Genomic DNA, 15,325 nt, shown 5'->3' with positions numbered 1-15,325 from the left:
CAATAGCCCCCCCCCCCCCTAATGATTTATCACGCGTGTGTTATGTGCTCCCCCACCCGCAGAGTGTTTTCAGCTTCTTTTTCCAACATGACACAATATGATTGAGACTTAATCTTTCAAATTGTACAAAACGACTTTTTGCATCATGAAATATCATGCCTTGTATATTTATCTAATTTATTTTTATTCATCTTTTTCCTTTTGCCGTTAAACAGAAAAGTTATGGGAAAATGACACACATTACTTTGATAAGGTCAGTTGTAATAACTTGATAAAAAGAATATACCCGGTAATCTTATTTTCATGATGACATCGCAAAATGAATATCCGTATGTTTATTGCATTAACTTATATCATCACCAATTCTTTCTTCTCTACAACTCTTCTCATACGGATCTTCCATTGTGTAGCCGAGGCAAATTTTCATTATCGGTACATCACTTTTTTTTTTAATTCAATGCTGGGTTTCCATTGCGTTGTGTTTGGGATTTTGTTTGCATATAGGAAAGTGGATCGTATTGCGGGACTCTCTATTTTTCACGGCTCTGAATTCCGTACTCAGAGGATGAAATTTAATTCGGCCAAAAAAGCACCAGTTATTCACAAAGTCCTGAATATTACGAATTCAGCAAAATCTTATATTTGAAAGTAATTCACTCTGATTTTTTTGAAAATAAACTTCAAGTACACCCCTCGACAAAAATGTGCCAACGTCTTTCACATCTTGTCTATACACCAGAATCACAATTCATACCCACGATTCACGGTTCACATTCTTACCGTGCGGACGAAAAAAAAAAAATGGCAAATGAGGCTCAGATTTCGTATTTTACGGTAAAAGACCTGACATTAATATTTCAAACAATACACGCGATAAAAATAATGATGTGATAAACCGATATCTTCTAAATCTGAGGTGAATGTGAATTTCTGAGCGTTTTTTCATTTTCTTTTTTTTTTTCTTTTTTTGCGATTTCCGGCATGTTGGCCGTATGTCGGCCAAAAATGAATTATTGTTAAATGAGATTCATATTTAATTTAATTGGACCTCGAAACTGTGTACAGTCCAGAGCCAATTAGTGGGTCGCCTGGCGGGGAAAACGTTGAGAAGCGTGACCAAACTCCAAACAAACAAGAAGAACAACAATTAGGGCCTACAATACAGGTTTGTTCCAGACAGAAAAGGAAAGTTTCAATTTCAGTTTCAGTAAGGTTTATTTCTCCACTTTTACATAAACAGAAAATAAGTATAACAATATCAAGCATATTATATTACTCACAATGCACATGAAAATACAAACAAGATTTCACATTACAAATATGTAATCATGTGAAATAATATATTAATTTCATTACAGATCTTTAAGTGTATACAGGTGGGGGGGGGGGGGGGACCGTTATCGCTTGACTTGGACAACGGCTTCTGAACATAGGCCTATATGCCTTGTATTATAATTTTTTTTTTTTTTTTGTAAACAAGCCAAGGAACGGAACACCACATGTAGAACAAACAACATACTCTCTAAAAAAAAAAAATCGAGTGAAAATTTTCACTCTAAAAAGAGTGAATACAAAAAAGTGAATTTCGAGTGAAATTGGAGTGAATTTTGAGTGAAAATGCTCATTTTCACTCATTTTGGAGTGACGTCAGGGATCACTCTGGAGTGATCCCTGACGTCAATTCACTCTTTTTTGTATTCACTCTTTTTAGAGTGAAAATTTTCACTCGATTTTTTTTAGAGAGTAAATCTTTAACGTATTTTAGATGTCATTTGACCAAAAAGGACAACACAAGGTGAAATAAAAAGACGGGAAAAAAACCGAGCAAGGGACCCAAATAGGAAAAGTAGAGAGAAGAGAGGAGAGAGGATAAGAAAAGAATAAGAAAAGTGTTCGGGTAGTATCCAGGCGTGCATGGATCCAAGTATTCCGTAAAGGGGAGGCGCCTTTACAAAATTAAAGGGAGCGCACGCACCCCCCCCCCCCATTTTTTCTTTTTATTTCTTTTGTTTTAACGAAAAAAAAAAAAAAGGGAGCGCGCGCCCGGTGCGCCCCCTCTGGATCCGCCACTGACATCTTTAATTGACTTATTTGACACAAAATACATGTAGGCTTTCATATTAAAACATCAAAAATTGCATAAAACAAGGTCGATAAAAATAAGTGGAGCTGGATCTGGATCTGTTATTCTGAAAAGCTCAGCAGGTTGAGCATCAATCAGAACGTGACTGTGAATGGAGTGCCGCTTAGTCCAAATGCAAATGCTTTTGTAGAGCTGTTTTGAAAACATCATTTTGTGCTTATTATTGATGAAAGTTTCTTCGGGCAAATTGTTCCACTCTCTTGCCATTTGGGGGGAAATATGAGAATAGATGAGGTTGAGAGTTCGATTGTGGAATGAATCACCAGTTGTTTATGTTTACAGCTCCTTCTTATCCGGTTATTTACAAGAGTTCTGGAAACTCAAAAGAGTATTAATATCTAAGTCGACATGGTCATGAATGATTTTGTGGAACATGACCAGGCTATTGAATTGTCTTCTGTGCTGGAGGAGGGGTAGCTGTAAAAAAGAAAAGAAAAAAGAGTTGTTTTGTTTGTTTGTGGTTTTTTTTTTCCCCTTCTGCTTTGAGAAAACGGGTGTCGCGTGAGATAGCCGACACGGATGTTGTACATTTCCAGTGTAACCAATGTAATTATAAATGGTGAAAGTTACGGGATTTTACTAGATACACCTTTTGCGTTCCTCTCCATGGTTTAGTGATCACATGACACCTATAAAGCGCATCACGCCGCTCGCGCCATCTCAGTACCACCGGCACCATCCATAAAAATCATCATCGTACCGCGCATTTATCAGTGAGTCGGGTCGTCCAACTAAACTACACTGGTACGGTAATACTCAGTCTGTAGCTGTATGCATGCTGCCTACGACGTACTACGTCGTCTCGTGAATTGACCGTAAGCACTCGTACTCGTCGGTCGCAGCCAGTTGCAACTTGGCTAGATATAAATATCCACGAGCTTCTTGTCTATCAAGCGGAGGTTCAGAAGAAAAACGTCCTTTTCTGTCTTTTGATCGGTAAGCTAATGTTGAATTGGTATATACCGGTACACAAATGGCTTGTTACATTGTCATCATTCATGGCCATTGACAAACGGTGTGACAGTTTAGCATGAACCTCGTGTTATCCTCGAGTCAAGTCGCGCTAGCCTCCATCGCTCGACAGCGATTGCTAGGTGAACGCCCACCCCTTGCGTTTAGGCGTGGGGGCCGCTAACCCTCTGCTCTGGCCTCTGCTCTGCTGCGTGCTGGACATGTTCTTAAGTAGGTCTTAGAAGTCTACGGGCCAACTGACTGTCCTCATAATACGCATGAGTCCGAGAAGACTTTGCTTTTTTGTGTGTGTGTGTCTTCGTTCGGGGAGGGATCTACCTCTGTACCTGGAAATCAAGTCTTTTTATTGTCGTGACGTCAGTATTTGTGTTTCATTTAGCCCGACCAGACACTGTTACGCTATGCGAAAACAGCGTCTGACACGCACGGCATGCAGCCTCGAAGTGAGGAACCTCAACACAACTACAAAACTTAGGAACATGTATACTTTTCTCCTTTAAACAGAATACTTTACTCACGTTAAATGCTACAGAAGAATAGTTCGCCACACTGGGTCCATGGAGACCACTTGCGATAAGTCCGTGGAACAAATAAATGACACTTTCTGGCGCAATTCCTGACCGCCGGGCTTCGTCGTTGCAGGATTCAAAATGGCGCCTTGACTTATGCGCATGCGTGACCGGATGTGCTCCAGAGCGAGCGCGTGTGCGTTGAAAGTGTCGAACAAACCTTGGCGTCTGCGACACAATAACCCAGTACAGTTTATAGCTGTATACCTTATACTAGTAACCGTGCGTACGCTGCTTGAAAGGGCATTCACATCACGTGACCACCCGATATCTGAGCTTGGCCTGGCGTGAAAGATTGTGTACGGTGTGGACATGCTGGATATGATGATCAATTTCGGTAAGTTTCATTACGTACATTTGAATATATATAGCATCAGATGTAGAGTAAATATTGAAGAGTATACTCGATGAGTTTGAGGTGACAAAAATGATCGTAAGTATCAAAAGTCAAAGCTATCGTGTACGATTACGTCGCCTCTCCTAGTGATTGGTGGTCGCGCGCGTACAGCCCTGTCGCGACGTACCATGTACAGCGACTGGGCTGTGTATAGTTATGTTTCATTTAGAATTACTTACATAGAGTGAGAAATCTATTCTGCCCTGTTGCCTAATTATTATAGTCTGTTACCATCCATGGACCTCGGTCCATGCTCTAACTTACGTCATACCTGTTTTGTGTTAATTGTTATGTTATAGATAGAAGTCTACTTTATAGTCGGTCTGTTGCAGTCAGATTGTCTTTTTATTAGTTTCGAGATGGTCCAACATGTGGTTGAAATATGTCGGGGGAGTTGATTTATGCATGTGTGGTGTGGGTAATGTAGAATATGCAGAAACTTGGGACCAAGGTCTGGCTTTGCTCTAGAATCTACTGCCCCCCCCCCCCAACAAACAAACAAACAAAAAATAATAATAACTAGAAAAGCACTCTGAAAACACAGACCTCTGCCAAGCAGCTGATTAATTCCCACCCATCATACACATGTGCTGAAAAATCGTCCAATTTCCCATTGTAGTTCAAGCATTTGTTTTCGTCATCAGCTTGTGGCTGCGCGGCGCTTCCCACAAGTCAAGCACACGCTTCTAAACAGCGCATATGCAAACCTCAAATATGTGCAGCTTGACCTCTTAAGTTCATTGACCCTATCTGCAAAAAGATTTAAAAGAAAATCCTATAAAAATCCATAGAAATATCTGGATGGCTACCAAAATTTAATGATCTGTTCCTTGTGTCATTTTCAACTTTTCCTGGAAGTTTCATTCAAATCTGTTCCCAACTTTTTGAGTTATTTTGCAAACAGACAAACCAGTGCTTCCTTGGCGAAGGTAATAATAAACAAATATAAAAAAAAAGCAGCTCTGGGGTTCTAGGAGCTCTCTGTTGTATTATATCCTAGTCTTATTTTGGAACATTTAACTACAGTGTTAAATGAGCTGGAATCCAAATGTGAAATCTTTATTCAGAACGTACACCAGATTTCCAAGGGACACATTGGACCTTTTTTAGGTTTCCCTTGTTCAGCATGTCATTTCGATTTTGGCATGGCACGTAGACTGTCATGCATATTTTGCTGCAAAATGTTAAACACCCTTCTTGGACCATCCTAAGTTAATTTCTACATAAGGTGTACCTGGTATATTAAACTGCAAGAGCTCAATCTTACTGTACAGGAGAATCTGCAGAATTTCTGCACGTAAAGAAATTTATGTATCTGATTTACATTGTATATTATTGCCTGTACCTGAATTACAGTCATTAAACACACTACTCTGATCCCTAAATGTCCTTGATGTCCTACATGTACTGTGAAAGTGGAAATTTTCGCAGTGTTGAAATTTTCCATGCAACCAGAAACTAGCGCGAAAATAAAAGCATGTTAATATTTTTGCTTGCCACATGTTCCAGTAGTTGATGTCTTGATTCCACGGAATTAAGAACATGCAAAACTCTTCTTACCCGGCCAATTGCGAAAAATTAGTCGCGCGAAAATATCCACTTTTGGGCAAGTCCAAGCTATTTTGCACCAGTAACGCGTGGGACATCACAAGAAGATTTAGCCCTATATTGCACTGTTAAGATCGAAACTTCATATGTTGGGTTGCTTTTGATAGCTAGTAGGTATCTTCATTCAAAACAATAGAAATAATGAGAATCACGCGTTCAGTATTTAATTTATGCAAATTTATTCTCCAGTAACGCGTGGGACCACAAAAATTGTCCTTTTTTTCTTCTTTTACTTTTATCTCAATTATTGTGAAAATACTTGGTATACTATAGAATCATTACAAACATCTTTTCCTACAACAATTACTGTACCTGAAACAAAACATTTCAGAAAAAATCATGAAACTGTTTTCTCTCAAGGTCAATTATAGAAAGATAGGTATAGTAACGCGTGGGACAAGTAACGCGTGGGACATTTTTGTCACTATGAATATTGTGATGTGAATTGCACATTTGCTCAGAGAAACTTTAATATGGGGTACTAATTATCTAAATAGATGTATTTCTAATAAATTCTTGCAAATTCAAATGATTTAGACCCACCAAAACAATAGATATAATAAAAAATATGAAATGCCTGTGTTATCCTTTATTTTTTAACATTTGACTTTGAATGTGACCTTGAAAATAGCATGTAATGATCTTTTGTGAATTATTTATCCAAAGTGGAGTTTTTCACCAAATTTCAAGTCAGAATTCAGAAAATTACAAAAAATCCCTCAATAATGTACACATTTCCCATAGAAGACTAAGATTTAGTACACTTCCATTGACTTGTACACAAATCGTCCCACGCGTTACTAAAATGTCCCACGCGTTACTAAATCTAATTGAAAATTGCAAGTATGAGATTTATCAGACTAACTTTTTATCTCTTGGATATGATTAGGTCCATTGTGAATTTGGTCTTTTGAAAGTTTCAGGTCAATTAAATCATTAACTTTTATGCAAATGAGAAATAATGACCTAAAAAAGTAACGCGTGGGACATGCTAATTTTGGCCCATCCCTCATTTGCATATTTAATCAGTTGAGAAACTGAAAATCACAGTCATGATAACTTGTTAGTCAGACTTAAGGTGACCATACTTATTTTCGTAAAAACTTGTAAAAATTAAAAGATATATTTTAAAATGCAGAATTTTTGAATGTCCCACGCGTTACTCTAAATTTTAATTTATGCAGATTAATTAATTTATTGCTGGTTATGCGGAAGGATTTTTACTTTTTCTTTTTGAAATTCATGTATTTTAACTTCTTAGCTTTAAAATGATACCAAGTTTATGTAGATTGACCCATTTTGAATTTTCAGTCTTGAGTGATCAAATAGCTTGGACTTGCCCTTTTACAGTACGGTACTTCAGGGGTCGCACTTAACTTTTTTTTTAACTAGCCAGGCGGACTACTTAGAATCAATTTTGACACTGAAGCAATATTTTGGCTAGCCAGACGGACTAGTAACTTCAGAATTTTATGATTTTTGGCTAGTCCGACATGATTTTGGGTGGCCAATGGCCAACGGACCATCGCCAATTTCGAACCCTGTACTTATCCTTGAACAGCATACGCAGTGTGCATGAAATATTGTGCAGTTGTACCCATGACAGCGTACTGATAAAACTGTTTATCGTTATATATGTAGGGCTTATCAAAATGCATGAATTACTCCTTAACCTATTGAGGACGGTTTGATTTTGCTACAACACGCATTTCCCACAGACGCTTGCCCGAGTATACTCGGGACTCGTCCTCAACGGGTTAAGATGAATTGGTTGTCTCGGTTTCAGTATCTAAGTATGGATGGAATTGAAAGCAGATGGGGACAAAACACAAATGCTTGGTGTAACCATGAATGCATCAATCCTTTTCTTCTGCAGGTGAATTGAGCATCTCCAGATCTGATTGTTTTGAAGCCAGGCATACAAGAACAAACGTCACAGCCATGGCTACTCACTGGGTCCTTGCTGTCATTGTGCTTTGGAGTTGTTCACTGTCCGTTGCCTCCGGGAGGGAAACGCCGAGTGATAATGCAATTAAGCTTGTCGACCTTGAGGTGAGTGACAACTTATTGTTGCTGAGTGAATACTATAGATTATTGAGAAAGTGTTTCATGAAAGAAAAGGTAAATGTGGAGAAAAAGGGGGAGGAATGTTTGATGGATTCAGTGGAAAGGATACCTATATACATGGCATGTGATGCAGGGGCCGCGGAACGTTTTTTCAGTTGGGGGGGGGGGGTATCAAGGTCAAACTCCCCCTCCCTCCCCCTCCCTCCCCCTCCCTCCCCCTCCCCCTCCCTCCCCCTCCCTCCCCCTCCCTCCCCGTCCCTCCCCCCTCCCCCTCCCTTATTCTGCGTGTGCATCATCTGTGTGTATGTACAAAGTCTAATGAGGTAGAGGGGGAGGGTGTTGGAAGGGGATGCCCCCTCCTTCTCGACGGAGCTTTTGCGTTTTTAAAATCAAGATAAAGCGATCTGAAGCACACTTTTTGTGAGAAATTCGGGTAGTGTGATTTTCTCCCGATTTTTCCCCTTTCTTTCTTTTTTTTTCTTTTTTTCTTTTTTTCCTCTTCTTTTTTTTTCACGATCCAAAAGTGTGGGGGGGGGGGGCTGCAGCCCCCCCCCAGCGCCCCCGGTTCCGCGGCCCATGTGATGTATCCATGTTTGAACAATAAACGAGACTTACAGAGCCCTTTTCAAGTTTGAGAAGAAAAAAAAAATCATTTACACCTCACATATTCAATTAATGCAGTAGACAAGCGATATAGGGAGAAATCATTGGTCACTTCACATTTGATATGTGCAGAATATTAAAATGTTCTGTAAAATTCATAGTTTTTGTTGTCTCGGTAATCGGTGTTTGATAGGGCGAGTACCAGTGACCAAAATTTGGCTGTAATTCAATCAGTTGAGATGCAGCGCTTCAGCAGTCTTTGATGCCAGAATGGCATCTTACTTTCAAGACAGGTGCATACATAATGATATTCTCAACAAATGATTGTCTTTGATAATAATTTCAAATGTTAGGTGAACTGATTTGATACTGCAGCGTGGGTGCCAAGGTGGCACAGTCGGTAGGGCATCTGCTTTGCAGTCGAGTGGCCAGGGTTCCAGTCGCGTTGAGTCTAGCTGAGCAATGTTGTATTTAACCAAAGTAAGAGTAAAGATGCTGTCCCTCATAAATGCAGGTCCCATGTGGGAAGAATTCATAACTCGTGCGTGTAAAAAATGGCACGTTACTCCATACAAAGAGCAGGTCGCAGACCGGTGAAATGGTCACCTGACCCATGCACAATGGAAAAAAGCGGATAAACGATATCCACTGTGGTGGTTCACCCCGGGTGACTTGAAGTCAGCAAACGTATCAGCTTGGCATATTGTGCCATGGGAAAGTGAGAAGAGAAAGAAGATTTGTTACAGCTTTGATTTCTCTCCCAATTTTACTATGCAGCCTTCTGTAGAGTCAACTCGTCCTCCATACTATGACAAGGCCAAGAGGGCGAGATACATGGTTCACAAGGTACGTATTATGCCGATGTCTTGCTATTTAAAAGAGAACGAAACCCAAATACTGTAAAACGTGATATATTCGCAGCATAAAATTTTCGCGAATTGGAGCTGACGGCCTCTTCCGTGGCATGATATTTTCGCGATTTGTCACTGGTGTTCAATGCATACAGTTTAGACAAGAACTTTCGCATGCATTTTATTTTCGCAAAACTTGGCGCTCACGAAATTCGCGAAATTTAAATGCATGCGAACATTCCTCGTTTTACAGTATATGTGTGAAATGAGGGAATGCAGCAATATTAGTAGAACACATCAGGGAAGTTTGAGGAAAATCTGATAGTCTGTTCAAAAGTTATGAATTTTAAAATTTTTTGTGCATCCATCTCTAGATGAGAGGACTACATCACTTTGTGATGTCACATTATGGAAAATGACGTAAAGAAATTATTTAAAGAAGCTTCAACATATTTGCACTTTTTTAGCATAACGAAAGAGCACTTGACTAACCTCTTCAAGAAAGCAGGGGGAATAATATTACTCTTAAAATATGTCAGTATCAAGTAGAGGGAATGTGTACTATGTGTACTATTCATCAAAAAAAAAATGAAATTTGGTGGAATTTTTTTTTATTCCTGTTAAACCAATCACTTATGGTAAGTTTAAAAGGAAATGATTAAAAATGTAATTGGCTTACATATTTTGCTTGTGTTGGTGCAGATCTAAGATTTTAAGAGGCGTTTATAAGTCGCTTGATACCTTTGGAAGCGAATTGATTTCCTCCATTTTAGTATAATTTGAATTAATCGGAAATGGTGCTTTCCCTTGTTGCCAATTTGCAGGCAAACTGGGGGGTCATTGCTACTGTGTCCACCAAGCCGGAGATGCTGGGCAGGCCGTTTCCCGCCCCAAACTCGCTCGCCGACGGCCCGGTGGGCAACGGCTCGGGCACGCCCTACTTCTACCTGGCCATGATTGACAGCACCATGCACGACGTGGCAAAGAACCCCAATGTCTCCGTCACCCTCAGCGAAGCAGAGTTCAGCGACATCGCAGACTGCGCGATCACATCGAAGTCTGATCCAGAGAACCCCCTCTGTGCACGTCTGGTTCTGCTAGGTTAGTGCCATGACTTGTCATGTGCTTTAGTCATAGATCTGTTGCTTTCATTTGTTGTACACAGTCAGTCCGCAGCACGTATGCTAATGAGCCGATCCGGCAAGATTTATTCAGCACTCTCGTTGACGATCTTTGCGTTCGAAAGGTGTCTCGTCGTGCGAGATTTTGCGAGACTTTGATAGGGCTATGGTTTTCACAGTGTAGCAACTTGTACATACATTCGTCATGGCTACAAGTCACGGTAAATTGTTTTCCAGACTTTGATCTTTATTTTGATACTAAATTTGCCTATAACATCGGATCTTATCATGACTATATAATCAGTTGAATTTGCGTAAATTTTACCTGCTTTTCACGGAAGATTTTGTCATCTAAAGTTCTTTTTTGGTTCCTGACCGGATTAAGAAACTGTTGTTTCTGATTTTGGCTTTTTCGTAGAGAGGAAACTTAGATACTCATCATATATTGGAGTCAAGGAGACGCAAGCATGATTTATACCAGTTTTTCCGTTTTGAAATGTCTGTAAAATTCACTCCTAAGCCAGAAGTATGCTCCGCACAAAGTGTAGAGTGGTGCAAAAGAGCTCTCTCATTGGACAGTGCGTGCGTTCAGTGCTTGAACTACATGCGTGCCAAGAAACCGCAAGTGGCATGAAACCGTTATGTAGTAGCGTAATGACGTAATGCAAGCGCTGAGTGCAGGTGCTGTCCAATGAGAGAGCTTACTCTTGAGATTGCACGGTTTCAAGCTCATCAGCACTGACATCGATGTATACTTTACTGGTTCCTGACCGGATTAAGCAACAAATTGTCAAGATATTTACATGGATACAAAGATTAGGAGATGGACTACCAAATAAAGCATTTTCATTGAGACGCAAGGTGAATCTTGAAAGTGTACTGCACGAATTACCTTTTTCATCATTTTTCAAGCTCAAATTACGCTATGATATTTTTCATTTACAATAATTTGAGTAACATGTGACGATAGTTTACATATTTTCCTTGAATTTGATACCAAATTTGTGAACATAAGGTGTATTTTTGTAGCCGAAAGCTCGAGGACAAAATCCCCTTACGCAGCTCATTACGTATGCAAGCCGAAAGCGGGCTTGCATACGAGTTGAATAAATACGAGCGAATTATCGGGTGCTGCGGACTGACTGTACAGTCAGACCTTTCCTATCTGGCCATGTCATGAACAGCGCTCATCCAAATACTGTAAAACATGATATATTCGCAGCATGAAATTTTCACGAATTGGAGCCGACGGCCTTTTTCACAGCATGAAATTTTTTGCGAACCGCCACTGGCATTCAATGCATAGAGTGTAGACCAGAACTTTCGCGTGCATTTTAATTTCACGATTTTTGGCGCTCGCGAAATTAAAATACATGCGAACATTCCTCGTTTTGCAGTAAGGAATTTGGCCGGATATGGGGGATTCAATGTTTAATACATGCAGCTGCCTACCCAGAGGTACATGTAGCTACACTTGTACACTATACATGTACATGTGACTTACTGAAGGTAGTGTACACTGAAACTCTTTCTTTGCTATCAGCGCAAAATTATAAGTGTTTTTTTTTTTTTCAATTAACAAAATGAAATCAATTAGTTAGGAATAGTATGCGATTCATGTGAGTTTGGGCAGGAATTTGCTCGAATGGGAAATCCCCTTTTTCCCCATAATTATTAGATTAGAAAGAAATCAAGCTAAGGTCGCTTCCGGATGATAGAGAGATCCAGATAAAGGGAGGCCTGATAGGAAAGGTCGGACTGTGCTTTCTTTACCGACCATCCCACAGCGCAGATGTCGTAAAAACTGACTGTTTTCTTCCCTTGGAGGATGTGGCTGCAGAAATTTAAATCACCTTTTCCTCACTAAATTGGCAACTCTGAATTTCACTACACACCACATATTGGAGAACGGTTTGATGGAACGTGTTTAACCTGTGACATCTACACAAGATCAGAAAGAAATTTACAAATATTTGCCCGTCTGACATAAAAACAGGAATCTTAATCATCTAATCTGTGTTGCCAATTTAAGTGATTGTAAAAGATTTAGCACAAAAAAAAGGCTTTTTAAAATTCTGCAACCAAAACAACTGATGTATGAACAACAAATGGTCCCAATCGTTAAATTTTGCGTATCGTTCCTCATGAAATACAGCTAACTGTTAAAAAGTGAATGGTTAAAAAGAAAAGAATAAGAAAAGCTGCCAAGCCTCCAAAAAGTGATTTCTTGGAATCCAGTGGGTAGATTAAAGAGCAATTCCACACCATATTCAAGCCACTCTATGACCATGGCAGTTTTCGGGGAAATGAGCAGTATCTGTGAGATAATGTAACAAGTCATGGCGTTGTGCAAGGATGCATGAATGAGTCGGATTGTATTCGTCATCATGTATCTGTGTTTCTCTATGTTATCTACCCAGATTGTTTCAGTTTTCTTTATGTCGCAATTTTGATGTGAAAGTTGACAAGTGATAAGATAAGGTAGATTATGCTGTGTTGCGGATCCAACACTCGTTGTTGTCCATTCTTTTGCTGATCAGCACAATCAAAAAGTGCTCTGAAGCCAACTGTTATTTGTTCAGGGGAAACTGCACATTGTTTTCAAGTTGGCTTTCCGATGCTGTCAGTATATCCAGGGCTCAACATTAGGCAAAAAAAAAAAATTGTTGTATTGGCGTAACCCGCCCGACCCTAAAAAAAACAACCCTGACCCTGAACTTAAAAAAAAAAAAAAAAAAAAAAGGGAAATACAACGTTTTTAGCGAGAGAGGGCGCGATACAGGTTTGCGAATTATCAAAAAACAACAACAACAACAACAGCTGGTGTCGGAAAATGGCCGCGCAGTACAGCGTGTCTGACTGGCAAGTCTGGTTCGAAGATTTTGTTTGATATTATTCAGAGAATCGATTTGCCTGTGGCGCTGGATGATTTTCAATGGACACCCCTATCTACGGAAAAAGACTAAAAAACACCCCCCCCCCCTTCATAAATTTCTAGGGACAAATCTTCCGTAGATAGACGTTGAAAATGGGAACACGCATGCGGTCTCCTATGGGTTCGAGTGGGGGGCCAGGGTGTTTTTCCATGTCCAAAATATGATTCTCTTTTAATATTTAGTGCTTTTAAACCGGTGATATAACAAACTTTGGATGCAACAGACCCTCTCTATCGAATGGGGTTTTGTTAAATATGAGTTTTACACGTAAAATGCAGGTAGCAAAAAAAAAAATCCGCCCGCCCGACCCTATTTAAAAATCTCATGTTACGCCAATACAACATTTTTTTTGTTTGGCCTTAGCAGTCGCCTGTGGCCACTAAAAACTGGTGTCGGGCCACCAAATTTATCTATTGGTGGCCCTATTGGGCATCTAAGATTCAAAATGGATTGTTACTTTTGCTTTTATGTCAGGCCACTACATAACTTTTTTAGGCCACTGGAATTTAAAGATTTTAGTGGCTTGAACAGGCCACCAGACAAAAAAAAAAAAAAAAAAAAAAAAAAAAGTTAGTGTTGAGCCCTTAGCCCTGTTTTATGAAGAGTTATAATTGATTACATGGTTGATTCTATCACAAGGCTATGGCAGCCTGTGTGGTAAGGAAATTTAAAATTGATTATATCTTTTGATAAAATGGGGCTCTGGTATATCAGACAACTTTGATTTGTATCAACACTTTGATGCACTTTCGGCTTTCCTGTTTGTTAAATGACACTCCAGGCAAATTCGTTGAAGTCACAGACTCAACCGAAAAGGCGTTTGCCAAGAATGCGCTCTTCTCTCGCCACCCCCTCATGCCGTCGTGGCCGAGCAGCCACGACTTCCGCATCATCAAGCTGGACATCGACGTCCTCTGGATCATCGACTTCTACGGCGGGGGGACGTTCATTTCGGTCCAGGACTACTACAACGCCAATCTCTAGGCGCGCTGCCTTGACAGATTTCATTTTTGCCGTTCTTTGCATTCCCAATGGCAGTTAACCTCTTGGATGCAATCTGAGGGGAAATAAAAACTAACCCTGCGTGGCAGTGTTTTCGCTTGCATTTTTGGGCCCTGTTTTATGAAGAGTAATAATTGATTATATATTTGAATTTAATCATAAGTGTATGGCAGTCTGTGTGGTAAGGAAATTTATAATCGATTATATCTTTCGATAAAATGGGGCCCTGATATCTTAAAATTATTCTTGCTTAAAGGGACATTCCAGACGATTTTCATAATTTCACATTATGTAGTACATAAATCGACAACTGCATGTATAGATTTGTGAAATTTATTGTGGTTCTTGAGCAGAGAAACAATACTTTGAAAAACCTTAAACAACTTACACTGAACAAGGATGATGACATAGGAGGTTCACATATTTCAGAAATGTAGCAGTGTAGTTCCATTACAATACCGCTTGCTTGCGAGTTCACCTGTATATAATCTATGCATGCCTCCTTCTTTTGTTCTGCTTCCTTGAGCCAGAACTCATGCATTCTTATGGTGACTCTGCCATGTCATCATCCTTGTTCATTGTAATTTGTTTTAAATTTTGAAAATATTCTTATTCTTCATCCCAATTATCACAAATTCTGAAACTCTGTCCTCAGTATAACTAATTTATAGTTGTTCAAATGTAAAAATCTGAAAATCATCCGGAGGTCTCCTTTAAAGTATGACATGAATGCCCGTATCTTGTTCAGCCTAATTATTGCAAAAGTTGCAGAAATTTGATGGAAATTTCACTTAGAACGTCTATCATAGAGTCGATGATGACACAAATTGCAATATGTAGGTTACCCGTTACTCAGGGTGGTTGAAAATTACTCAGAATGTTTTTTCCCAGCACTTTTATTATAGAGCTGGTGTAATAGTTTTTCAAATCACAGGATTTTCACATCAAAATATGTTTCAGTGTATTCCTTTGCATATGCCTTAAATACAATTGTGCAGAAGTAAGTACAATCAACCTCGAGATAGATAGTTGTAACAGTCTGAATTCACACAAATG

At 39.5% G+C, this 15,325-nt stretch overlaps 1 protein-coding gene across 1 annotated transcript; it reads left to right on the top strand.

The window, feature by feature from the left end:
* Positions 1–2,973: 2,973 nt before the first annotated feature.
* LOC140244655 (protein CREG1-like) lies at positions 2,974–14,519 on the top strand. The gene is made up of 5 exons (XM_072324275.1): positions 2,974–3,079; positions 7,566–7,741; positions 9,137–9,205; positions 10,035–10,311; positions 14,049–14,519. Exons 2-5 carry the CDS (start codon positions 7,631–7,633, stop codon positions 14,249–14,251), a joined length of 660 nt encoding a protein of 219 aa, XP_072180376.1. The 5' UTR covers positions 2,974–3,079; positions 7,566–7,630; the 3' UTR covers positions 14,252–14,519.
* The last annotated feature ends 806 nt before the right edge of the window (positions 14,520–15,325 follow it).

Source organism: Diadema setosum, chromosome 21, assembly GCF_964275005.1.
Source record: "Diadema setosum chromosome 21, eeDiaSeto1, whole genome shotgun sequence".
Lineage (NCBI taxonomy): Eukaryota > Metazoa > Echinodermata > Echinoidea > Diadematoida > Diadematidae > Diadema > Diadema setosum.
This window is presented reverse-complemented; position numbering and strand designations above follow the sequence as displayed.